We start from the raw sequence: 25431 nt of genomic DNA, 5'->3' as shown, positions 1-25431 counted from the left end.
GCCCAGTACACACAGCCAGTTCGGCACGTACACAGTTGGTTCGAACTAATAAATTCTGTAGGCACAGCTGACCACTGTATAAGGAAGAGCGATAAACATTTTGCTAGGGCATGCTGTCCTGTTTTGCTAGAGAGAAACTGCTAGGGACAGTGTTTTGAGGCTAGTGAGAGGTGTGATTTTGGAACTGGGGTCCAAGCACAGGCACCCAAGCACCTTGTCACCCCCTTCTACTGAGGAAGCAGGAAAAACAAAACCTGTTAAAAACATGTATAGTCAAGCAAAATAAATTCCTAAATTAATCATGTCAAAAAAAAAAAGGTCTCAATCTTCACTCTGAGTCACTGCTCCGTAAGGAGGTGAGAATCCTTCAGGATTGTGGTTGGTCGTTGTGTTAATCAGAATTTCTAAGTGTTTTAAAGTTGTTTATTTTTCAATGGCTTTACTATTGTTTTATTTACTAATTGTTCTCCAGGTTCTGCTCACTTCAGTTTGCGTCAGTTCCTACAAGTTTTCCCAAGTTTTCCTGAAACCATCTCCTTCATCATGTCTTCTAGCAAAATGGTATTCTATCCCATTCACATACAATAACTTGTTCAGCAACTCTCCAATTTATGGTCACCCTTTCAGTTTCCAATTCTTTGCTGTCACAAAAAAAGAACAGCTATAAATATTTTTGTACAAATGGCTTATTTTCCTCTTTCTCTGTTCTCTTTTGGGGTACAGATCTGATAGTGGTATTTCTGAGATGAGGGACATACACATATGCATAGTTCAATGCATAGTTCTGACTGGGTACAGTCTCTGGGAACTCCCTTGAATTCTCCTTGAATCTTCCCACTTGACCTGGCCTTGGCCCGAGCCTATAAGCCTTTCATTATGACTATGCCCACTTTTCTGTTACCCTTAATCTAACCTAGCCCTCCATTGTCTGTTCTCTTTGGGTGCCTTTGGCTCTTCCCACTCTTGATTCTATCTAAAACCTCATTCTCTTAGTTCCTAGCTTCCTAACTCTAGCCACCCTAGTTTACTGGACACTCCCATCAAGACCCTCCCTAAACCCCTCCTCTAGTCACCCCAGACTACTTAGCCAACCCTAGATCCCTCCCACAGTCTTTCTGTATATAAGATCCATCTTTGCCTCCATGAAGGTGCTCAGATTCAATCTGGCCTGCCTGCCAATACAAGTGTCACAAATGCTCAGATTTCTTAAGAGTCTGGCCAATATGGTAGATTTTTAATAAACCTTGTTTTTCTTTGGTTGAAAGAAGGCTTGGGTTAAATTCATTTGGGCAGGATCTGCATGTCACTATTTTGGGGTCCTAGCACCCTTAAACCCCAACAGTTCCACAGTTCCACCAATAGTATATTAACATACCTGTTTTTCCATAGTTTCTCCATAGTTTCTCTTGTCATTTTTCTTTTTTGTCAACTTTGTTAGTCTAAGCGGTTGTGGGGTGAAACCATTTCTCTAATTATTAGTGATTTAGAGCATTTTTTACTCGGCAATTGACAGCTTGGATTTCATCCTCTGAAAAGCGCCTTCATATCCTTTGACCCAAACTCCTGAGTTACAATGACCTCCTTCCCTATCCCACTTTAGCTACACACTAGCATGGTTATCCCTTAAACTTCCCTGTCTCTTGGAATTCTATTACCTGCAGGATCTGAAACTTTGAAATTCTATTCTTTGACAACATCCTAGCATTCCACCTCTCCCACTCTCCTACTTATAGTATACTCTTCTCAACCGCCTCTAGTCCTTTGACCCACACCTATTCTTTTAGTACCATCTGCCCCACCTTGCCTTCATTGACTTTTGCCCTTGCCCTATGGTCCACCATTTTAATTATTCAACCTCCTCAACACCTTATTTTGAGTTTAAATTTTGTTATATATTTCCCTAGCTTTGGTCTCTCACCTTATTCCATTACTGATCTCTGAATCCTCATCCCTAGGTAAATCCCACCATCCCATTTTTCCATTTGTGGCCCAGGTTTGCTGAATGTTGGTAGAGAAAGCAACAAAATTAAGCAAGGAAAAAGTCATGAAATCGTATCATACAGACTTATAATACATAACTTCAGCAATTCCTCATTAGGGCTTGATAAGCCATCTGTAGTGGTTCTGTGTTTCATGTACATGGTGACTGCATAACTGTTCTACCCCTTCTTTTCTTTTACTTCCAACTACATTCTCTCCTTTCCATTTGGAACAGATGAACTATTCCCATATTTTACTGAAAAGATTGGTTCAAGGACTTCTAGCAAGATGGTAAGTAAAAAGTCATAGCTAAGACAAATGCACCAAATAAAAAAACAAAACAAAACAAAAAACATACCAGAAAGGAGTTGGGGTGGGGGGGAAGAAAAAAAAAAGTCTGCAAAGGAAAACCACGGAAGAATGAAGAAATGAGTGAACAAAAAAATTAATAAATACTAAAGGTAAGATAAACTGAAGAGAAATCTCTAAAAAGTAGAGGGCTGCAATGGAAATTCCTATAGCTGAAGAAGAGTGAATAGACACACTGAAGAACCTGCAGAGGGCTTTAGAATCACAATAAGAGACAGACAGGATGATTAGACATCTATAAGACTGGAAATAAGATTGCTGAAGAAAAAAATTCAAAAAAAATAAACAATAGAATTGGTAACATAGGAAAGAAAATCTTGGAGTAATTGACTCCTTGAGAAAGGCAATGCTCGAGCACAACAAAAAAAAAGTGCAGAAATAGAAAAATGAGAAACAATAAAAATAAATGTTAAAACTAAAAACTAGACAACCTTATCATTACAAATCAATTCAATTCAATTCAGCAAATATTTATGGAATGCCTACTGTGCGTCATACACTGCGGTAGGTGCAAGAGATACAAAGATTAAAAATTAAATATTCCCTGGCTGCAAGGAGCTTAATTAGGCTTCATTTGGGATGAGGGGGAAGATACAACACGTATACTGATAAAGTAAATATAGGGAGGAAGACAATTAACAACTGCGGAATGAGGAAAGGCTTCATATAGGAAGTAACCCTGAACTGAGCTTTGAAGGAAGCTAGAGATTCTAAGAAGTCCAGGTGTAGAGAGAGACAGCATGTTATAGGCAGGAGAGACGGCTCGTTCAAAGGCAGGGAGGTGGATGATGGGATGTCCTGTGTAGGGAATAACAAGTACAACAGTTTGATTAGAAAGTAGAATGTTTGAGGTTGTATGATGTATAGTGTCTGGAAAAATAAGCTAGAAACATTTTTGAAGGGTTTTAAATGCCAATCAGTGGAGTTTGTATTTTGGCCTCATTATCTCCCTCATTATCTCATTTGGAATATTAATGGAATAAAAAAAACCAACTAATATTAACAGAATATGATACAAGGAAAGCTAAACCTTACACTTACAAATTTGAGAGTTACCCGAATCCTCCAATAAAAAGATACCTAAATGCAAAATGGATTAGGAAACAAAATTCAGTAACTTGCTGCTTATGAGAAACAGATGTAGGACACAAGGATTTATTTTGATTCAAAGTGAATGAATTTGCTTCAGCTGAATTCCCCCAAATAGGAGTTGCAATCGTGATTTAAGATAAGGCAATAGAAAACATAGACGTCATTAAGAGAAAGAAGAGGGAAATAATTATTGATAAGAGCAGAATAAATAATAAAACATTACTAAATAGTATGCATTAAATGGCATAGTAACCCAATTCCTAAAGAAAAAGCTAAATGAAAAATCTTAAATTATTAGATAATTTTAATAGAAATAGCACAGCACTTTAAATTTTCCAAAGTACTCTACATATATTATCTCATTTGATCCTTACAATAACCTGTGAAGCAGGTGCTATTATTATACCCATTTTACAGGTGAGGAAACACGCTGAACAAGATCACCTGATCTGCCCAGGATTACAACAAGTAAGTGTTGGAGGCAAAATTTGACCTCAGGTCTTTCTAACTCCAAGGTCAATAACCGATCCACTCTGTCACCTAGCTGGTTAGATAATAAGTCACTAATTAAAAGCAATTTTAATGTTGTTCTGTCTGAATCTGACAAATATAACAGAAAAACAAATAAGAAGGAAATTATACCATTGAATAAAATTTTGGAAAGACTAGATTTGATAAACCTATGGATACTTCTGAATGGGAATCTTAGAGAATATGCACATTCTTAGACTTCTTTAGGACTTACTAGGGCACAAATAACACATAAATGCTGAAAAATGGAACTTTCAAATACAGCTTTTATAGGTTGTAACACGATAAGAATTATAAGCAAGAAAAGAAATATGAACAAAAGTTAGACCTAAATACAGCCTAAAGATGACATCTTAAACAATGGGTTAAAGTAAATACCAAATCACATAAACTATCAAAAATACCACAGAGAATTATAATAACAAAACAACATGCCAAATAACATGGGATGCAACTAAATCTCTCATTCTAGGTGCCCTGCTGTATTGATTAGTGAATGCCTTCCATAGCTCATCATATTTGGTTAGTCCCAACCATGTTTTACTTTATTCTCCAGTTATATTCTTTCCACCTACTGACCAAGGGGAACAAACCTTCTGCCCTTTCTTTCTCCATCTTCCCCCTCCCCCCCCCACTTTCTAATTTTGGAACCATATATTAACTCAGTTCTACCATTGCTACTAGAAAGGGTGTGAAAATTTATTTCTCTATAGTTCTACTCACACCTTAGAAACTTTCCAAACTAAAATATTCCAAGGTCAATATTTAAGTAATGGATGCACACCATCATTCCCTTGAACATTTTGTCTCCTCCTTTTTGATGGTAGTTATATCTTTTTTTAAATTTGTACCCAGTACTCAGTGCAATGCTTAGCACATAATAAGCATTCAATGCTTTTTCATTCATTTAATTTTATTCATTAAGAGTCCTTATAAGACAATTTATACCCTTGAACACTTATGTTAACAAAATACAAAGAGATAAACTGAGCATGCAGTTTTTAAAAACCTAGAAAAGAAGCATAAATATAATCATGAAACAGTCAAAAAAGAGAAGTTTTTGAAAACTAAAGCCAACATACAGAGGAAAAATTTTAGATGACTGAATTAATAAACAAAGAAGAGCTAGTTTTTTTAAAAAAAAATAGTAACTTGATAAAACATTAATTAGATTTTTTAAAAAAAGATAACAAAACCAAATCAAATCAAAGATGAAATGGGAAGGGGGGGGATTTACAACAAATGAAAAGTAAATAAATTATTAAAATTATATGCCAACACACCTGAAAACCCAAGCAAAATGGATGATTGTCTCCAAAAATTTAAGATACACAAAATAGCAAACTAGAAAACAAATATCGTATATAATTCAATATCAGGAAGAAAAAATCAATTGAACTTCCATGAGAAAAAATTCCACGTCCAGGCAGATGTCTAAATGAATTCTAAACAACATTTAAGGAACAAATAATTCCTATGTTACACAAACTTTTCAAAAATAGCAAAAGAAGGCATGCAACCGAAATCTTCCTATGAGATAAAATTCCATGTCCAGGCAGATGTCTAAATTAATTCTAAACAACGTTTAAGGAACAAATAATTCCTATGTTACACAAACTTTTCAAAAATAGCAAAAGAAGGCATGCAACTGAAATCTTCCTATGAGATAAATAAATGTCAGAAGAAATGGCAAATTCTTTGTATGAGACCATTATCCTGATTTCTAAACCAGGGAAGTATAAAGCAGAGACAAGAAATTTAGACCAATACTGCCAAGGAATATTAATGTAAAATATTAAAATATTGACTAGGAGATTATAGAAATATAGCCTAAAAAGTATTTATTATAATCAAGTTATATTAATATCATGAATATAAGGATGGTTCAACCTTTAGGAAAATAATTCACAAAATAAATCATTTAAAAACAAAATACAAAATTATATCTATAAAGGAAGAAAATAAGTGAGCAGTAGCACAGTGTAATGGATAGACTACTGGCCTTGGAGTTGGGAAGACCTGGGTTTGTATCTCTCCTTTGATCCCTGTTGGGTAGGCAAACCAGTCAACCCTTCTGAGTCTTAGTTTCCTCATCTGTAAGATGAAGGAATTGCACTAGATGCCTTCTAAAGGCCCTTCCAGCTTGATGTCTATGATCCCATAATCTTATGAAAAGTCCTTAATCAAATACAATATTTGCTTAAATAAAAGCAATTAAAGCAAAAGAATAAAAGAAACTTAATATAATCAAAAAGCATTTCTCCAAAACCAGGAAGTAACATAATTTATTTCATTAAACATTTTTATTCAATTATCAAGCATTTTTCCCTTCCTCCTACTCCCCGCCACCCCTGACAAAAGGAGTACAAAATTATGTACAATTAAGCATAGTCAAGCAAGACAAATTCACACGTTGACCCTGTCCAAAAATGTGTTTCTCATTCTGCATGTATCACCTCTCTGTTACAAGGTGAGTAGCCCTCTTTATCATCATTCCTCTGGAATCACAATCAGTTATTTAGTCTTTCAGAATTCTTCATTTTACAGTAACTATAACATATAAACAAAAATTGATCTCCTGGTTCTGTTGACTTTATTCTACATTAGTTCATTCAAATTTTCCCAGGTTTCTCTGAAACCATGCCTTCCCTCATTTTGTAAGGCACAATAGTATTCTGTTTCATTCATACGCCAAAATTTTTCAGTTGTTCCCCAATTGATGGGTACTCTCATAGTTTCCAGTTCTTTACCACTAACTAGAAAGAGAGCTGCAATAAATGTTTTTGTCATTATAGGACCTTTTCCTTGTTATTTGATCTCTTTTGCGTATAGGCCTAGTAGTGGTATCAATGGGTCAAAGCATATGCACAGTGAAGTGACAACTTGGTTGCAGATTATTGTTCAGAATGTCTAGACAAATTCACAGCTCCCCCAATAATGCATCAGTGTGTCTATTTACCCATAGACCCTCCAGTATTTGTCATTTTCTCTTTTTTGGTCACCTTTGCCAATTTGATGGGTAGGCAACAGAACCTTAGAGTTGTTTTAATTCCCATTTCTCTAATTATTAGTGATTTGGAGTATTTTCATATGACTACTGGGAGCTTGGATTTTTTCCTCTGAGAACAGCCTTTTCATATACTTTGGTCAATTGGGGAATGGCTCTTATTCTTTTATTTGAATCAGTTCCTTATATATCTTGGAAATGAGATCTTTATCCAAGAAACTTGCTATAAAGATTTCTCCCATTTAACTCTTTTCCTTATTAGCTATATTGTATTTGTGCAAAAACTTTATGTTTTATGCAATCAAAAATGTCTATTTTATCTTTTTTCATCTCCTCTATCCTTTGTTTGGTCATGAACTCTTCCTTTGTCCATAAATCTGAAAGGTAATTTCTTTTTTGTTCCTCTAATTTGTTGATAATGTGACCTTTTAAATCTAGGTCGTATATCCATTTTGAAACTTATATTGGTATGTGACATATAAAAAGTTCAAGAGACATTATTTCTGGGTAAAGGATCATTTCATTAATTATGGCTAGCAAATAATTAGTAAAAGGATGGTCGTTTGGCCTTCTCTCTAAACCAAAGACAGATCATGGCAACCTCTCAACAACTATACGTCCTTGGAAAAGTGGGTGTTCCCCGACAGGAGGCAATTTCAATTTTGATTGGGTAACAATTAATGAGACCTATTCTAATGAGTATATCACTCTTACTCTCAGACCACCCCTAGCCATAGGCAATCTAGTCAAAGGATCTCAGTCATCCCCCCACCCCCAAGCCTGAGTAGATCACAATGTACTTTCCCAGTTGGATGGGGTCTGAACAAGATTGAGGAGAAAGTTAAATCCAATCTCATTATCAGCCCTATTCTTCAGGCGCTGACTTGACCTAGTAGAGAATGAGGAAATAGAAAGGGAAAAAATCCTGGATCTCCTCAATAGTAATTGGTTATTAATATAAGAGAAAAATAATCATTTCTCTCAGGCATATGTTGTGAAGTGTTGGACTAAACCTAATTTCTGCCAGACTGCTGCCCAGTTTTCTTAGCGGTTTTTGTACAATAGTGAGTCCTTACCCAAGTAGCTAGGGTCTTTCAGTTTATTAACTACAGGACTTGTTTGTCGGTATCTATATGTTGTATACCTAATCTGTTACATTGGTCAGCCTCTGTTTTAAACCATTACCAATTTATTTGCTGATTACTGCTTTGTAGTATAGTTTGAAATCTTGTGCTGCTAGGCCCTCTTTTTTTTTTCACTATTCCCCTTGAGATCTTTTTGTTTTTCCATTTGCATTTCATTATTATTTATTCCTAGCTCTATAAAGTAAACTTCTGGTTGCTTTATTGGTAAGCCACTGAATAAGTAAATTAACTTAGGTAGCCATTTTTATTAATTACATTTTTTTCACCTGCCCATAAACAATTAATATCTCTCTAACAATTTAAGCGTATGTCTTTATATCTGTAAAGAATCTTTTTGTGATTGCATTCCTGTAGTTCCTGTGTGTATGTGTAGCTTGGTAGGTATACTCCAAAGTGTTTTATACATTCTGTGGTTATTTTAAATGACATTTCTCTATCTCTTTCTGCTGTGTAGTATACAGAATTTTTTCTGTATACTATTTATTATATTTATTTATACGGATTTATTTTGTCTCTTTCAATTTAGATGAAGTCACTTCAATTCATTCTTAGCTGACTCTAGGATGTTTTAAATACACTGTCATATCTGAAAAGGTGATCATTTTGTTTCTTCTTTGCTTATGTTTATTCTCTCAAGTTCTTTTTCTTGTCTTATTGCTATCTTCAGCATTTCTATCTTTTAAACTGTTTGTGTAAGTATGGATTTTGCTCTATCTTCCTTGACCAATTCAAATAATACCTGCTTTCCTTACCCCTTTCACATTTTAATAGATTTTTACTTGTGCACTCTTATTTCATACCTTTCGTGCATTCTATACTTCAGCCAAATTGAATTTCCTCCCTCAAAACATATATTTGTGTTCCCATTCTTCTATGCTTTTGTTCACACTGCTCCCTCTGTCTGAAATTCCCTTTTTTCCCATTCTACGCCTTCTAATGCTATCAAACTCACATAGAAATGGGAGTCACCAAACCTTATAGAAGGATCCTTGTGGCCCCACATGTACTGACCTTACCTGTATTCTATTGTGTTTCATTTTGTCAAATACTTCCCAATTACATTTTAATCTGGTTTGGGCCCTGTTCCTGTTGCAAGACTTCAATGCCTTGGGCATTTTGCCTGTTTGACCTGATTATTGGACCTTGCCATCCTCCTATGGGACTTTAATACTCTGAGCTCTGGAACTCTTGTCCTGGCAGTCTAGTCCTAGACTATCCTGGCAGGTGAGTTAATCATACTCCCTACTATATCTCCTGGCCCCAGTTATGATTCATATTCCACCCTGGTTATCTTCTGTGAACATGGTCTCTGTAATGCTTGTACCAACCAATTAAATATGCTAGAGCTTCCCTTTTTCACAGGGGAAAAAGACATTGGAGTATCATGACAATTAGCCAATCAGGAGGACTTCTGATGCTCAGGGCTGCTTGACATACCAGAGATCCTTTGCAAAGTAAACTTCAGCTGAACTCAGAGATAACCACAACTGCTAAAACCAACCTTGACCAGCTCAGAGAGAAAAGCAAACCTCTTGGTTCCTGAATGATCTTAAAAGTGGCAAATATTCTGCTTTCTGTTTTATTGTATTTACAGATATCTTCTCCCTAGACCCCCACTTCTGGCCTGACTTGTATAAATACTTCATTTTTTTCTAACTCCGCCTTGAGCAGATGTGAACCTTGTCTCACTGCTCCTCCTTGGCAAGTTCCTTCTCAGGCAATGAATGCATTTATAATCTTTGCAAATTGCGATCAGACTTGGGTTTATTCCAGGTTCCCCTTTCAAACCTGAGGTTTTTTCCATTTTAACAGTTCACAGGGGGTTTTTATTTTAACAGTTCTTATCAAATTCCATCCTCCCAACCCCCTTTCTAACTCAAGAACCATCAATTTAATATTCCCACTGCTCCTGGAAAGCATATATCAGTCAACCCCACTTTAACTCTGCTCTCCATCCCTGTGGTTTTTCACATGAAAACACTGACCTTGGTCACCACTCCCTATATATGTTAATGCTCTTTATTGAATTTATGCCTCAAATGATAAACATAGTGCTTGGCACACAGTAAATGCTTAAAAGTATTTTTTTTTCATTCATTCATTTACTCAATATGGCCTGCTAGATTCCTATCCATTATTCAATTTCCTCCTTGAAGCCTTTTTTGATAACATAAGGTCATAACCTTTCCCCTCAGACTTCTGGTAGGGCTTTATTTTGCAACTCTCTTAATAGACTTTTCTGTTTGTGCCTTATCCCCCTGTTGTTGTGGTTCAGTTGTGTCCAACTCTTCATGACCCCATTTGGAGTTTTCTTGGCAAAGATATTGGAGTGGTTTGCCATTTCCTTCTCCAGCTCATTTTACAGATGAGGAAACTGAGGCAAACAGGGTTAAGTGATTTGTCCAGGGTCACACAGCTAGTTAGAGTCTGGGGCCAGATCTGAACTCATAGAGATAAGTACCTGGCACTCTATCTCCTGGGACACTGGTTGCTCAACCTTATCCCCCTACTAGATTGTAAACTCACAGAAAGCAAGGATTATTGCTTTATCTGAACTTTGTGCCTCTTTTTCCTATTATCAGTGACAGTAGTGACAGAGCATTAATAAATCTTTGTTATTGTTGCTGAGATGAGGTGGTAGGTCAAATGAACTCCAAGAGCTTTTAACAGGGAAGGCCAGAAGGAGACTTCTAAAGTTATCTGAGAATTGAATCTTCACTCTCAAGCCCAAATTTAAGAAAAGTCCAATTTTTACATTTTGCATGTGGAAAGTTCTTTTGAAATATTGGGGACTGAGAAAGGGTTTCAAGTTTGGATGGAGTAATGTTGAAGAAGATCAGGGTCGTGATTGATTCTAGTGGAAATCTGTCAAAACAGGAGAATCTTAAAGGGTTAGAAGGTGAACACTGATGTCATCTCTGCAGGTTAAGGGATAAGATGTGTGAAATTTGGGGTGGGGTTTCTTTCTCCCTTTTTCTCTATTTTCATCCTCTTTGAAATGATTCTGATTCAAATTTTGATGCACTAGAAGCAATTCAGATTGTAGACACAGAATTAAAGAACACTCATAAACTCTAAAAAACTACTGTTTTTTTTGTTAAGTAGATTTTAATTTTTGTTGGTTATGCTTTTTTCTCTGAGTTTTTAATTGAAAGGGTTATTGGGAGGACAGGTGAGTAAAGAGGGTCATGAAAACATTTTTTTAAATGTATAGAAGAGAACAGAAAGGATTTCAGAAGAAAGTATAGACTAGCAAGATAGCTTTGAAAGTAATGTATAAAATTTATTATAAACTTTAAAAAAAATTGAGTGCTATGAAATAGATTTATGACTTAATCTATTTTATTATATTTAGTTGTATATTCATTATATTTTGATCATTTTATATTTTTGCCATGTATATGGAAATTCTAATTTTAAAATGTTTAATACTAAATTTTTTAATGCCGCAAATAAAAAGTTAATTTTTTAAAGTGCTTACTATGTGTCAAGAAGTGTGCCAAGTGCTAGAGACATAGAGAAAGGCAAAAACAAGAGTTCACAAGAAGTTCACAATTTAATAAGGAAAGTAACATATACATATACACATATAACTATGTACATGTAAGTCAAGAAGTATTTATTCAGGGCCTACTACAGTATGTACCATACACTGTGCTAAGCACTGGGGATGTAAAATATTGTAGTAGCAAAAAAGAAAGTTTCTGCCCTCAAGGAGCTTACATTCTACTGGAGGAAGATAACACATTAGGGGGACTTGGAAAGGGGAGAGGGAGAAGGTATTTCCTAATCTGAGGCAAGGTGGAGAAGAAGCTGGGAGAGTCAGAAGAGCAAGAAGAGAAAATGAGAGATGGCCAACCTGGGTCCTTCTACAAGATATCTATATCTGTATAGATATATAGATACATGCACATACATATACACACCCTATATCTTGATTTTTGTATACATACTTATATGTACATCCACATAAGATACATATATGTTTTAGATGTAGACATATATGCATACATATACACTATGTGTATGTGTGTGTATGTATGTGTATATGTATGTATGTATGTAGCAGCTAAAGGGAACAATGGATAGAGTTCCAGGCCCGCAGTCAGGAAGACTCATCTTCTTGAGTTCAAATCTGGCCTCAGACATTTACTAGCTGTGTGACCCCGGGCAAGTCACTTAACCTTGTTTGCCTCAGTTCCTCACCTGTAAAATGAGCTAGAGAAGGAAGTGGCAGACCACTAAAGTATCTTTGCCAAGGAAACCACAAATGGGGTCATGAAGAGTCAGACACAGTTGAAATGACTGAACAATATGTATGCATTTGCACATGTACACACACGTATGTGTGTGTATATGTACAATTTGTATAGTATAATTTCAGCTAGAAGAGAGAGTAGTAGTGTTGGGTGGGTGGGTAGTAAGCAATGACTGAGAAAGGCCTGAAGATGGGTTTGGAGATGAGTTTTGAAGAAAGTTAGGGAAATTAGTAGTGGGGAGTATTAAGGGAGAAATATCTCCTCTCTTATTCCATGTGGTAGATAACAGCTGCCAAAATATATCTACCCCCACACAGAAATGATGAAGGTAAAAACCTATGTCCTATTATTATGCTCAAGCACAGGTTCAGGCCTCAGAGAAAGAAATAAATCAGAACAACCGTTAGGGTTTTAACAAGTTCTCTTATAAGCAAAATTACATCTGAGTGATAGAGAAATAATTTTTTTACATATTGCAATCTTGTATGTTCTTCTTAGGCCATAAAAGTTAAAGAAATGACAGATTCATAGTTACATACTTCTTTCAATGTCATAAAAGTTGAACAAATTTAAATAGTCATAATCTCATAATTTCTATGTAGACAAACCTTGTCAAACAAACTCTGTAGGTAAACTAAGTAAGGTTACAGATTGAACTACATTTAGAGGATTCACCAATAGGCTAATTGAGGGAGAAGATTTACTTTGTCATCAGGTTATCAAAGACAGTTGAGATTCTTCCTCTGACTTCTTATATAAGGAATGATTAAGGCTTTAAGTAAATTTTCGCATTCCATGGGACAGATTTTGGTCAAACGAGGTTAATATTAACAGGAAACAGGCTCTCAGTTAACTAAAAGTTGCAGGAGGAATAAAAGAAAATTAAAAATTCCCATTACAGAGACCGGGAGGGAGAGTATTCTAGGCATGGAATATAGAAAGGTCTAAAGTACAGAGTCAGGATATGGAGTTTAAGGTGTGAGGAATAGCAAAGATACCAGTGTCACTGGATCATAGAATATATGGATGGGAGTAAAGTCTAAGAAGACTGGAAAGAGATGAAGGGGCCAGGTTCGAAGGGCTTTGTAAGTCAAACAGATGATTTTATATTTGATCCTGGAGGTAATAGGAAGCCACTGGAGTTTATTTAGTAGGAGGAATGACATGGCTCCAGTAATCTCAGGCTCTCTAGCTCCTCTTTTCAAAAGCCTAATACTCAAAAGTTGGCTGTGAAATAATCAATCATTGTTAGGGTAGTGTGCAGTTAAGGTAGTGTGCACGAAGGTACCCAGGTCTATAGAGTTCACCATCAAGAAGATCTCTTCTTCACTGGAACCAGGTCTCAAATGAGTATCCATGAGGATGTTAACACCATGTCTGAGGAAACTTCTTCCATGTCCAAAGTTCTTATTAATTAAATTAACTTTGGCCAGGTTAATCCTAGTCACTCCATCTACGTACTTAACAGGAAATTTGAAGAGGGAGAGAACTCTATGGACTGTACTAGATCTGATAAAGTTTGAGAAAGGAGCTTCCCCCTTAAAGTTAGCTAGTTGGCTCAGTGGATAGAGCACTGGGCCTGGAAAGTAAAGGCAAAGTCCAAGGAGTTGAGGGACATTGCCTTTTGTCTTCAGCAGATGCTAGAGACAATATGGCAGTTTGCCTATCCAATAAGAATGTCATGTAATGATTTAATACAGAAACTCACCTCTAGATAGTCACATTTTACAATAAAATAATTGTGGTTGAAAATACAGGATAAAATATCCATAGATGGTGGCAACCTGATGCCTGAGATTTGCCCAACCAATGCGTAGACTGTTGGAGGATTAGGGAGGGGTGGAGAATGTTTAGAAGTCAGAGGAAGGAGACAGAAAAGACAGTCTTGAGAGAGTAGCAGAACAAATAGAAATTTTTGGTATACTTGTTTCTCTACTACTGGGTAGGGAGAATATTTAGTCTCTACTGGCTTCTCTTCTGGAGCTTTTTTCTAGGACTTCTAGATTCCCTGAAGCCTCATATAGTCAACTGGGTTCTTGGGTTGAGTGTAGAAGCTAGGCCTGTTTCAGGTTTACTTGACTCTAGGACTGAGGAAAGCCTAGGTCTATATATTGGGACTGAGTGGGGACCGTGAGCTCCTGTTTTCAAAACCATCCCACTAGGCTAGAGAGTGTTGGCTCTCAGGAAAAGACAATTTAGGAGAGAAATAGGTCCTTTTCTGCCTCTTATCTGCTTGTATGTCCCATTCAATAGCTTGGACAGGTACCCAAATAAATGCCCCTGGCTGGTTTCAAGATTTTAATTCTCTGTTACCTATGTCAACTCAATTTCCAGGCTGGGTTCCTTCCATCTCTAAGTAGTCCTCATGATTGACCCAGATGTTGATGTGTCTGATCATGACCCATGAGTTATCCTTAGGGTTGGTCACTACGAGTCGCACACAGCTCACATTGTGTCCTGTTTGTCTGTGTTTCACCCTGCAGTCCAACCGTCCATCCCACAGCTGTCCCAGAAAGGTATACTTGGTACAATGTTTTGATTTCCCAGTGGGATTAAAACCCAACTCCACTTTTCCTTCCTCCAAACTCTGCAGCTTCTCTATAGCTGTACCAGTCAGCACCTGCACCCGAATCACATTAGCCCCCTTATCCAGGATTACAGTCAGTTGCTGTCCAGGTAGAACATTTGGGGTCAAAAAGAATGTTTCATCCAGGCTATAGACATTTTGGGGCAAATGGTTCTGAAGGATCTGCATATCTGTGTAGATGACTGCAGGAGGGTTATCTGGAATATCAAAGCTATCCTCTTGAAACTTCTCTCTGTCTGGCTCTTCACGTGTGTGTAAGTCATGAGGAGAGAAAGAAGAGGGGCCAAAATGGTTAAAGAGGAAGGGGCTTATGTGGATGGGATCCTGCTGGCCCTGAAGGATTCGGAAATGGAAGAGAAGCAAATCAGGGGACTCATCCCGGTAGAAAAGCAGGAGGAAACCTGCCAGCTTGGGGAGATCCTTGGAATGGCAGAGCTTGCCAACTAAGCCATGGTTGGTGGACTCCATGATTACCCATGGTTCATTTTTTCTGGCTTCTAGTTCCTGCTGGATAGTAGTGACAAAGTGGTGGGTACTTTGGATGTTGTCCTCGATCATGAGGAAGTAGTCAGAGAGATTGGCAGCGAAGCTCATGAGAAAGGCATAATCCAACATCTGCTTAGACTGGAAGGTCTTTATGTCAGAGAAATTAAAGACTGTGTGTGGCTGGTGCCACAAGTGCTGGTATGCAGCAGATGGGGCATGGATCACAAGCAACCGCCCTTGAAGTATCTGTGGGGTGAAGTGGCTTACAATGATAGCGACTGTCTCATTGAGCCAATTAGGGTCAGAATCAGCTAGGTGGACAAGCACTGTGATGTGCCTCAATTCATTCCTGGAAGAAACTCTGAACACAGACCTTAAAGTACTCACAAGGTATCTTCCTGAAGGACTCTGCATTGAGGACAGCCCCACAGTAAGAATCTCTGGGGAAGAAGTAAGGGGCATATTTAGCAGGGCAAAAAGAAAGTCTTTTCCCCTAGGTAGAGGTTGGCATTTCCTGTAGTCTTCTCAACACAAAGGGATGGCTAAGATGATCTTTTTTTCTATCAAAGGATTCTAAAAACCTAGGACATTGTATAGAATCTATTCATTCTCCCTTTAATCACCTTTCCCCTAACCATAGTTCTTCCTGCTCCCCTCCTATCTCATCTTTCCTTTTCCTCTCTTCTGTTTTTCAGAGCCCTGAAACTTCTTATACTGAACTTCTCTATGGGAAAGGTATATGCTTGGGGTGGGGTGGAAGAGATTGGATATTATTGGTTTAAGCTGAGACTTTTCTATAAATGTCCAGACTCAGGAATATCATTAGCTACAGGTTCAAATATCTCTGCATAGCTGGGAGTTTTCAGTATCCTCTTCCCTCTTCCATCCCTTCCTTCTTTCTTTCCCCTCTACTGTTTCTCTCAGTTCCCCTAGTCTCTCCTCTTGATGCTAGTGTCCTTCCCCAAGACCCTTACATCTCATCTTGGGATAATATGACACTCACGCACTCACTTTTTTCTAGGGGCCGGGCTCCAGCCAGGTATTGGTAGGTGAAATGGGAGACTCTGCTTAGGACATTATATGAGTTATCCCGCAGGTATTTCTCACTCTTGGAGCTGAAGTTCTGGCCCAAGGACTGCTTTGTTTCCTGGGGATGACACAAATTTCAGCCTTCGGGGCACCAAGGTAGAAACTGTTCCAAGGATACCAGGCCGTTGGACAGAGTGTCGTTCCTAAGATTCCCCACACTCCCCCTCTTCTTGTTCTCTAGGGGAGAGGTACAGGGAGGAGGTAAACTCATTGGGCTGACAACTGGCATATTTGTATCAAGCCAACCACACTGCCCTATTCTTAGACTGAGATCTGAGGGAGCCACTTTGCTTTTGACACTCACCAGAAAATAGATGTCTTCATTTATCTTTGGGGTTCCCAAAGTGATGAAGAACCACAGGAGGCCTGAGCCAGCTAAAATGGCGGTGTAGCGTTTGAAGGACCAGCGCATGATGCCTACCATAGGATGTTTCCCTGCAGAGAAGAACACGAGGGTCTTAGGTTCAGAATATATAACCTGAAAAGATGGATTACAAAGTAGGTGCAGAACAATCCTCCCCTGCCTTAGAAGTTCTCCTCATAGTTCCTTTTCTATTCCTCTTTCTAGTGATCCCTAACAGACCATTTTCTGAGCCTGCTGCTGGCTGCTCATACTCCCACCCCACTACCCTAAATTGGGCACTGGAATGGATACGGACTTGGGCTATTGCCTAAAGAAAGAAAGAGATCCTTGTGATATTTGCCATCACACTTTGCAAGATTAAGTGTGCAGATTCAACTTAGAGAAGATTCTAAGAAATCATTTCAAAGAACTAAACTAAGCCTGCAGAAGTAGGCAGTGATGGTGAGAGGTTTTAGTGATTCCATGGGCCCTGAACCACAGACTTTCTGCTAAGAATGGCTTACCCAAGACAGTGCTAAACATGAATTTTCTCCTTTATCTCTTTTTTATTACTTAAAAAAGCTTGTTATTAAGGTAACAATGTATTTATTAGAGACTATATTTAAAAGATGATAACACCTAGAAAACATTGTAAGAAAATGATCACCTAAGTAAAATCAAAGAAGTCTCTTACTGATACAGTCCCTGGTATTTGTAACTCAGTCTGCTTTGATAAACTTTGATTCAAATCCTTTTCCCAAGCTTTGGGCTTAATGGAGCCAGGTAAAATTCACTTGAAAACCTTCTTCCTAGTCAAAGTTTTTTCATCTTCTGTCATTTTCCCACACAGATCAAAGCAGCCTTGTTTGATTTCATGAAAGTTTGTAAGAGATGTCCTATATAGCAAGAATCCCTCCTAAGAACCTGTTAGAGTATTTATCTCTTCACCCACCTTAGGTTTTTGGCTTCTGGACTTGCAGGTTTTATAAACTTAAATTTACGTGTCATAGGGAGGACTTTGCAGATTAAGTTCTTCTCAGTGGGTTTCCATAACAATTTACTTCCGCTACAAACTGCTTTCTGCTGAAAAAAAAAAAAAAGGATTATACATCTTTCTGTAGGTTTCCTTAATAATAGCTGTGCTAAAATGTAATGTTTTCTCTCCAGAGAACCACTGACCACTCCCTCTTGTGTAGTATACTTAGCAGAATCTTTGGGGTGGTGTTGGTAGTGAGTTGGCCTACCAGGAGGAACAGGTTTTGATTTATAGGGAACCAAAGATGGTCTCTCCTTTTCTCCCACAAATACCCAAACTGCTCTTCCTTTCCTTAGAACTCAGACCCATCTCCTTTTCCTCTAGGTGACCACTCCGTCTTCCCCTTTGGGAAGGAAGGATCATCTCTGGGAGTTCTCTCCTGATATTTTTTCACAAAGGGCATTCTATGGGATCTTCCCCAATCTTGGCCACCCCTCTGCTTACCACACACCTTCATCTTCCTTTCTTCCCCACTCTCATTTCCAGTTTTCTAGATGAGAGTACTGGAAGAGGCAACAGTCAAAGGAGGTGGAAGGAAAAAAAGAGAAAAGAAAAACGCAGATACCTCAGTCCCCACAATACCTTTGATGATCTAGGTTCATAAGAATCCCTTTGTCTGTGTATTACTGCCTTTATCTATTGGGTGTTCCAGAGACAGAGCCTAGGATTTTTATAAGGAACCAGAACCCTTCCCCAAATTCTGGAGAAGAACCTGGAAATCTACAGAGCAGGAATTGGAGTGGACATAACCAGATGGCAGTGATTCCTCTGATCCCAAACAGGCATATCTGTCATCATTTCTCCCAGGTGACATTCCCTTGACAACCATTGTTTCTCTTGAATAGGGAGGCTGTTTCTACTCCTTACTTCAGGATTTTACTCCCAGAGTTATGGAAAAATGGGAAATACAGTCTACAAAGGACATACATAGAATTAGCATATGCATATTATATAGAGGAAGATGGTAGAACCATTCTGTCATTCTAGCTCCTGAGTTCTGTCTTGCCCCATTGAGGACTTGAGCACACTTGAAGGCTAAGAGGTCCAGATAATGATAGATAGGAAAAAGGTAACATAATTATATATATGAAGGAATAAACAGCCTGTGTGATCCTGTGAAGACCAAAGGAAGTGAGACACAAGGAAGATCATGGGGGAGGAGTGGCTCAAGGGGTGGGGGTGGGGTAAGAAAGAGTTGAGAAGAGCAGTTTCCTGATAATTGAATAATAAATGGTAAACTCCAGACTTGAGAGAAAATTGTTTTCATTTCTCACATGTAAAAAATCCTCTTGGAGGGTCATGTCACAGAGGAGTGAGGACTTCTAGAATTTCAAATTTGGATAGTTTAAGGTTGGGGAAAGTGAATTATGGTCCCAAATGATTCTTCTGGGCAATTCACAAAACAATAAATAGGATCTCAGATACAGAGAGCACAATGGCCATCTTAGCAGGTTAGGGGAATGAGGGTGGGCTTTCTCTCTCCCTTGTCCACTGTCATCAGCCTTCTTAGAACAGTTTCCATCATGTTGGGAGTTACTCCATTCTAAGTAGAGGGAATTTTGTGTATTTCGATGATCCAAAATGTAGGAAGATCATAGCAACTGTATGGTAGCTGGCCCAGAGGAGGAATGGGGAACAAAGAGCTTTCCCTTGATGTTTCATATTCCTCTGATAAACAAGACTTTTCTGGGTTCCCTGGGCTATGCAGGTGGCCTGACTGGAATGGAAGAACCTCATCTTATGCCCTGGCAGGGTTAGATCTGTCCCTTTACTGCTTCTATGGTTTTCACCCCTTTGGACACATGCTTTGTCTGGACTGTCAGATTTTTAGGCTCCTGCAAGCAGCTTGGAGAGGGAGGAAGGAGGGCTACTCAAGGCTCTAGAAATCTCAATGAACACAGTCACTCTAAATCCCTTTACCTGGAAGTTATCTTTCTCACCGTAAACTCCTCATAGCACTTTGCCTGGGATTTTCCTTTGTACTTATCACTTGTCTCCTATATATTGCACTTATTTGTGTATACCTCTCTTCCTTAGATTGTAAATGAGAACAAGGTCTGTGTCATAGCTCTCTATTCCCATGATAGCAGTATTTTTTGCACATAGTAGGTGGTTCTTAATAAGTTTATTGAACCATAATAGCAATATCTGCACATAGTAGGTGGTCCTTAAAAAGTTTGTTGAATTATAAAAATATTTTGCACATAGTAGGTAGTTGTTAATTAAGTTTATGGAACTATAATAGCAATATTTTGCACATAATAGGTTCTTCTTAATAAGTTTATTGAACTGTTTTTGTTGTCCCTTTTGGTCCATTTGGGGTCAGTCAGTCAAATAGTTAACAAGTATTTATTAGTATATACTTAATAGTAGGAACAGCTAGGTAGCTCAGTGGATAGAGACCTGGAGTTAGGAAGAGTCACCTTGAGCTCATATCAGGCCTCAGATACTTACTAGCTGTGACCCTGGGCAATTCACTAAACAACAACAAAAGTACCTACTATGTGCCTGGCATGGTGCTAAGTGCTAGAAAGAAAAGCAAAAGATAGTCCTGCCCTCAGGGAACTCACAATCTAATTGGGGGGACACCAAGCAAACCAGCATGTACAAACAGATGATATACAGGATAAACAGAAAACACTCAACAGAGGGAAGGCATAGAATTAAGAGGGACTGGGAAAGGCTTCCTGATAGGTGGGATTTTATCTGGGACTTGAAGGAAGCAGGAGAAGCCAGGAAGTGGAGATGGAGAGAATTCTGGGGTGGGGTGGGGTGGGTAGGACAACCAGAGAATATTCCTGGAGCAGAGAGATAGAATGTCTTCTTCTTGGAACCCAGCTTAGGGAAGCTCTTTCAATTGGGACTCAGACCCAGCTTTACAGTATGTGTAAATTGATCTTGAATTGGTCAAAAGAAAATGGATCCCAAAGCACGTAGTCCTGTACCACATTCGTGGCATCTCTCACAGCTGTGGGTTCAGGGCTAACCATGAGAAGTAGTCATATTTGGGGCCAGAAGGACTTCAGGAAGTGGTAGAGTGATTAAGAGGGAGGCTTTGCTCTTAGGGTCAATGCTTGAATTGAGGGTTGCAGCCTTAACTAGGGGTGGGCAGGAAACCTACAGGAAACAACTGAGTTTAGCACCTAGTTACCAAAAATAATTAAAATAGGAAGCTACTAGAGATCCACATTGTTAATAGTGCCCATCTGTGAATGACTTTAGTAACTATCTTAATCACTTCCCCTACCATTTTCACTTCTTGAATTGCAAAGCTGATTTATGTGGCACACTCTTTGTCATTAGTTTCTGAGCTAGGTATTAGTTCAGGCTCTAGTTTAGTGTTTTGCCCGAGTGTGTGAACAAGGGGGCCTAGAATGGACCTTGGGATTTAAAGTAGGAGACAGAGATCATTTGGTTATTAGTTTTTGCCTTCACCTGTGATTTCCTTAGCATGGAACTGTTTCCCCCCCACCCCCCCTCCCATTCCCTCCGTCAATGCAGAAGGGAAATTCTGCATCTCTTAATTCAGAGAGTAGCCTAGGGCACTGTGAGTGGGGGCAGAGGTAGCACATTTGGAAGTGGAACAGAAGCCTGGGCAAGATACATCAAAAGCTCACTTCTAGCCGGAGACTTTGGCAGAGTCCAAGTTGTATAGGTGGCCTGGAGGAAGAGGTTGATGGTCCTAGTAGAGAAGGCACCGGCAGCAGAGAAGGCATGGCCTGGAGCAGGCTAAGATGCATTAAGCAAAATTCAGTTGAGTTGGGAAGAGGGAATTGGTTATCATAGTAACTATACTTCACATCACTAATTTTAATGCACCCACGGTGGGGGTGGGTGGTGGGGAAACCTAAGTTGTCCATCTAAGGCTCTGACTGTGGAAAGGAGGGCAAGAAAAGGGCCAGGACTGGACAGAAGCCGTCCTTCAGTTTCTCCATCTGTAAATGAGATTGTGGACTAGAATCTAGTCATTAGATCATAACTTCCCATTGCCATTAGAATGAGCTCTTCTGATAAGCTCTTAAAGGCTTTCATAACCTTATCCCAACCCAAAGTCACTGTACATCAGTTCCTCTTAGGCACCTTGAGATCTGGACAAACAGGTGTCTTTGTTCCTGACACTGGACACTCCATCTCCCACGTTAGTTGGTGCCTTTGCATCTGCTTCCCTTCCCTCCCCCCCATCCCCTGCCATTCAGGGTAGGCCCCACTCCTCACCCTGCTAGCCTTATAAAAAGCCCTCTCTTCAAGTGGAAGGTCAAACAACCACCTTCTATAGAAGGGTTTCCTGATCCTCCCCTCCCCTAAACTTCGAGGGCCCTCCCTTTTAAGCTCCCTTGCCTTTAACCACTTTGTTCTGTATTGATTTGTATTGATTGTTTTGATATATTTTTCTTTATATGTCATATGCGTCCTTGTCTCTCCTGTAAAAGAATGTAATCTTGAGAGTGGGGAATGGTTTCATTTATCGTGCTTGTATTCGGGTGCCTTAGCACAGTGTGTGGCACAAGGGGGGCGCCCAATAATAAAACGCAAGCTGATAGACCTGAGGTCCCCTTCCAATCTAATTTCTGTGGATGTAAGATCAGGGGCCTAGAAATAAATGCTTAAGAAATGTTTCTGCGTGGATTGAGTGTCAAAGATGGAAGGGAGACCGGATTGAGCGTCAAAGATGGAAGGGAGACCGGGAAGATCGAGGCAAGGTGGGGAGCGTAGACGGGAAGGGGGGATGAGAAAGGGCCAGGGGTGGACACTGAAGGTCAGAGCACAACGCGGGTCTGATGGCTGGAGATTCAGGTGGAGGAGAAGAAGGAGGAGGGTAGCAGGGACAGGGACTAGTACCGGGAAGGAGGAGAACGCGGAGCTGGAGGAGGGAGGAGGAGGAGGAGGAGGCAGCCGAGCAGGAAGGTGGGAGGAGCCCAGGCGCACACGTGCGCTACGTGCAGAGCCGGCCACCGCCCCCTCCCCTAGTAGTGGAGACAGGCCTGCTCTCTTCTTTCCCAGGGACGCGGACGACTACGGGTACCCGAGAACAGGAAGTTGTTTAGGGAGAGAGCCACCCCAAATTTGGGATCTGGAAGTCTTTCCCATCGGCCCTGATTTATCACCCGCTCTGCATGAAAAGAATAAAAGGGAGGGTGCTGTCACAGTGGCCGAGCGAGGTGGGGGTGGGGGGCAGTAGTGCAGGGACTGCTACATGTCCAAGGGGTCTGGCGCAGGTTACGTCTATCATGATGACAGTGGCTGGCCCTTTAAAATTGGGTGACCCTGGCTGAACCTGGGGCTTGGGGCACACGGAGATTCTACGGGAGATACGGGGCACCCTGCCACAGAAGGGACGACCATGGCCTTGGGCGGTGGGATGAAGGCCAGGGTGGGGCTACAAGTTGAAAGGAGGGGGGTCCCGGAGACGTGGCACGACGATCGGGGGTTCGCTGGAGCCTCAGCCACCCCGTGCCGACGCCACCAGTAACCCAGTCTAGACAGTCCAGGCCTTGCTCCCGTCCCCCAACCTTTCCCACCTCGGAGCCCCCACCCCAGCGGCAGTGCGGTCCGACCCCCGGGGCGCCCCGCTGGCCTCGGCCGAGACAATGCGGCCTGCGCCCCGCCCCCCGAAGGCTGATGCGACCCCGGCCTCTGCCAATCACTGCCAGCCGCTAGGCTCTTTAAAAAAAGAAGATCCGGGCGTGGTGTGGCTGTCAGCTGTAGAAGGATCCCTCCGCACATGTAAACACACATCATAAAGGGCAAAGGGAACCCTTCTTTGGAAGGGGGAGGGGTCTGCTAGCTTTGCCCACTTCTCATAGAGCCACCTCAGGCCTCAGTGCCCCCACCAAACCTCTCTCAGACTGTTCTAGGCCACAGCTGCCCCGGTCCTTCGCGAATAGAATTCCATGGTTTGGGGTTACCCTCCCCATCAAGGTGGCAAGGGGGTTTGGGGAGCTGGAGGCCAAGAGATGAGGGAGAGAAGGGCCATGATTTTCCTAAATGCTTGTGGGCCCATCTTTCTTGTGCCCATTGTCCATAGGAGAAATCTAAAAGCAAAAATTACATTAATCTCAGCCATGAAAATGTGTATCTGGAAGATTTGTGGGACCACCCAAGCAATGGGCCTTGGGGCCTCCAGTATAGGGTTACTGTTTGGGTGCTAGAATCCATATTTGAATCTTTGAATGAACAAACCAGTCTTTTTTGGAGTGAATTAATGTTTTCATGTCTGTGTATTAGAAATTTTCAAATGCATATAGATACGGTTAATAAAATTCAAATTCATCTAACAGCATTACTGAATTGTATTTTTTCTTTTTTCAACACATTGTGTTGAAACAATTTTATACATTAAGAAGGAAGGGGGTACTGATTGACATGGAAAAAGGTCTGGGGCCACTCCAAGATGCAAGGCAGGGGCATAATGAAAATGCAGAATTCAGCTTCAGAGATGGGCACACATTCTGCTCAGGATAAGTAAGAGTGGGTACTCCACTCCCGAGCTGCTCCTTCACTTAACCACACTTAAGCCCTCCTTACCTGGGAAAAGGTCTTTGTCTCTTCTTGTTATTGGCCATCACCCTTCAGGGAGATAGTGAGAAAAAAGACTCCCCCCCCTCAAGTTACTCTATAAACAGGGCAGGGTGCCAGTTTCCTCTGCAGAAAGCCTGTAGAAGGAGAACCTGGTACATCACAAAACTTCTTCCTAACATAAATCCCACCTTTGGATTAAAACGAAAAATTCAAACTCAGTGAAAGCAAAGTGAAGGGGAGAAAGGTGAAGGGTTGTCACTATTTAGATTTAGAAATGCCTGTTTCCATGGAGTTCACAATATCATAGGGCTATATGGCATGAAATGCACAACCAGCACCTGAGAAGTGAGATCAAAGTGGTATGTGAGATTTGAAGTGGAAGGGTAGGGGGGCAGGGAGTGGGCTTCCTGGGGGTTGCACTTGAGGCAGCATGTTTTGATGTTGTTTGTATTTCATTTTGCCAGAGGACCAATGACAACCCAAGGGTGATTTCTTAACTTGTTCTGAATTGAATTCAAGGGAGGCGGTGTTGCACAAACTCATTTGCCTCACTCTCTCTCTTTCAGGGTCATCAAAGTCCAGTGGCAGGACAAAAGTCAGGATGACTGGCGATGGCCTGCAGTTCAGTGGATGACCTTGGCTTCTGAGACGTCTGACCAAGCTCTAAGTAGTCCTCAGTGCCTGCTCCAGCTGCCTTCATGGCCTTTAGAACAAACTGTTCTCATTTGTCCATTTCACCAGATGAAGGCTTCACATACTTGGGGGAGACATTCCCCTAACTCACCTGGGTTTGAGGCCTGTCAGCTATCCTCAGCCTGGTTTAGCCCCTCTGCTGAGGTGCGGCAGCTGTACATGCTGTCCTTGGAGCTACAGATGAGAATTGGGTGAAGGTGGACGCCAAAGGTGGATGAGCAGCCCAAGCCCTCACAGCACATGAGATATCACAGGGTCACAGATTGAAAGGATGGACAGGACCTCAGAGGCCATC

General features: G+C 40.3%; 1 protein-coding gene across 8 annotated transcripts; it reads right to left on the bottom strand.

The window, feature by feature from the left end:
* Nucleotides 1-407: 407 nt before the first annotated feature.
* On the bottom strand, nucleotides 408-23560 carry LOC118845569 (alpha-1,3-mannosyl-glycoprotein 4-beta-N-acetylglucosaminyltransferase-like protein MGAT4E). Of its 8 annotated transcripts, XR_005010122.1 has the most exons (7): nucleotides 18507-18685; nucleotides 17841-17971; nucleotides 16850-16980; nucleotides 16468-16603; nucleotides 14697-15896; nucleotides 1919-1998; nucleotides 408-641 (listed from the first exon to the last, which is right to left on the bottom strand). XR_005010122.1 is itself a non-coding variant. In XM_036753544.1 (6 exons), exons 3-5 carry the CDS (start codon nucleotides 16967-16969, stop codon nucleotides 14707-14709), a joined length of 1446 nt encoding a protein of 481 aa, XP_036609439.1. In that variant the 5' UTR covers nucleotides 16970-16980; nucleotides 17841-17971; nucleotides 18507-18685; the 3' UTR covers nucleotides 416-641; nucleotides 14697-14706. The 8 variants fall into 8 exon arrangements, 7 of the variants coding, with proteins under 7 accessions (XP_036609439.1, XP_036609436.1, XP_036609435.1 ...); XM_036753544.1 differs by lacking the exon at nucleotides 1919-1998 and having other exon boundaries at nucleotides 416-641; XM_036753541.1 differs by lacking the exons at nucleotides 408-641; nucleotides 1919-1998; nucleotides 18507-18685 and adding exons at nucleotides 21542-21653; nucleotides 23444-23560 and having other exon boundaries at nucleotides 14668-15896.
* Between the last annotated feature and the right edge of the window lie 1871 nt (nucleotides 23561-25431).

The sequence above is a fragment of the Trichosurus vulpecula genome, chromosome 4 (assembly GCF_011100635.1).
Source record: "Trichosurus vulpecula isolate mTriVul1 chromosome 4, mTriVul1.pri, whole genome shotgun sequence".
NCBI lineage: Eukaryota > Metazoa > Chordata > Mammalia > Diprotodontia > Phalangeridae > Trichosurus > Trichosurus vulpecula.
This window is presented reverse-complemented; position numbering and strand designations above follow the sequence as displayed.

What these genes read in the sequence shown, in the direction of transcription:
- LOC118845569 (XM_036753541.1), bottom strand. Translation starts at nt 16,969, where the DNA reads ATGGTAGGCATCATGCGCTGGTCCTTCAAACGCTACACCGCCATTTTA. An exon ending in ATGAAGACATCTATTTTCTG is followed by an intron (nt 16,604 to 16,849) that starts GTGAGTGTCAAA and finishes TGTCATCCCCAG; the next exon opens with GAAACAAAGCAGTCCTTGGG. An exon ending in AGCCCGGCCCCTAGAAAAAA is followed by an intron (nt 15,897 to 16,467) that starts GTGAGTGCGTGA and finishes CTTCTTCCCCAG; the next exon opens with AGATTCTTACTGTGGGGCTG.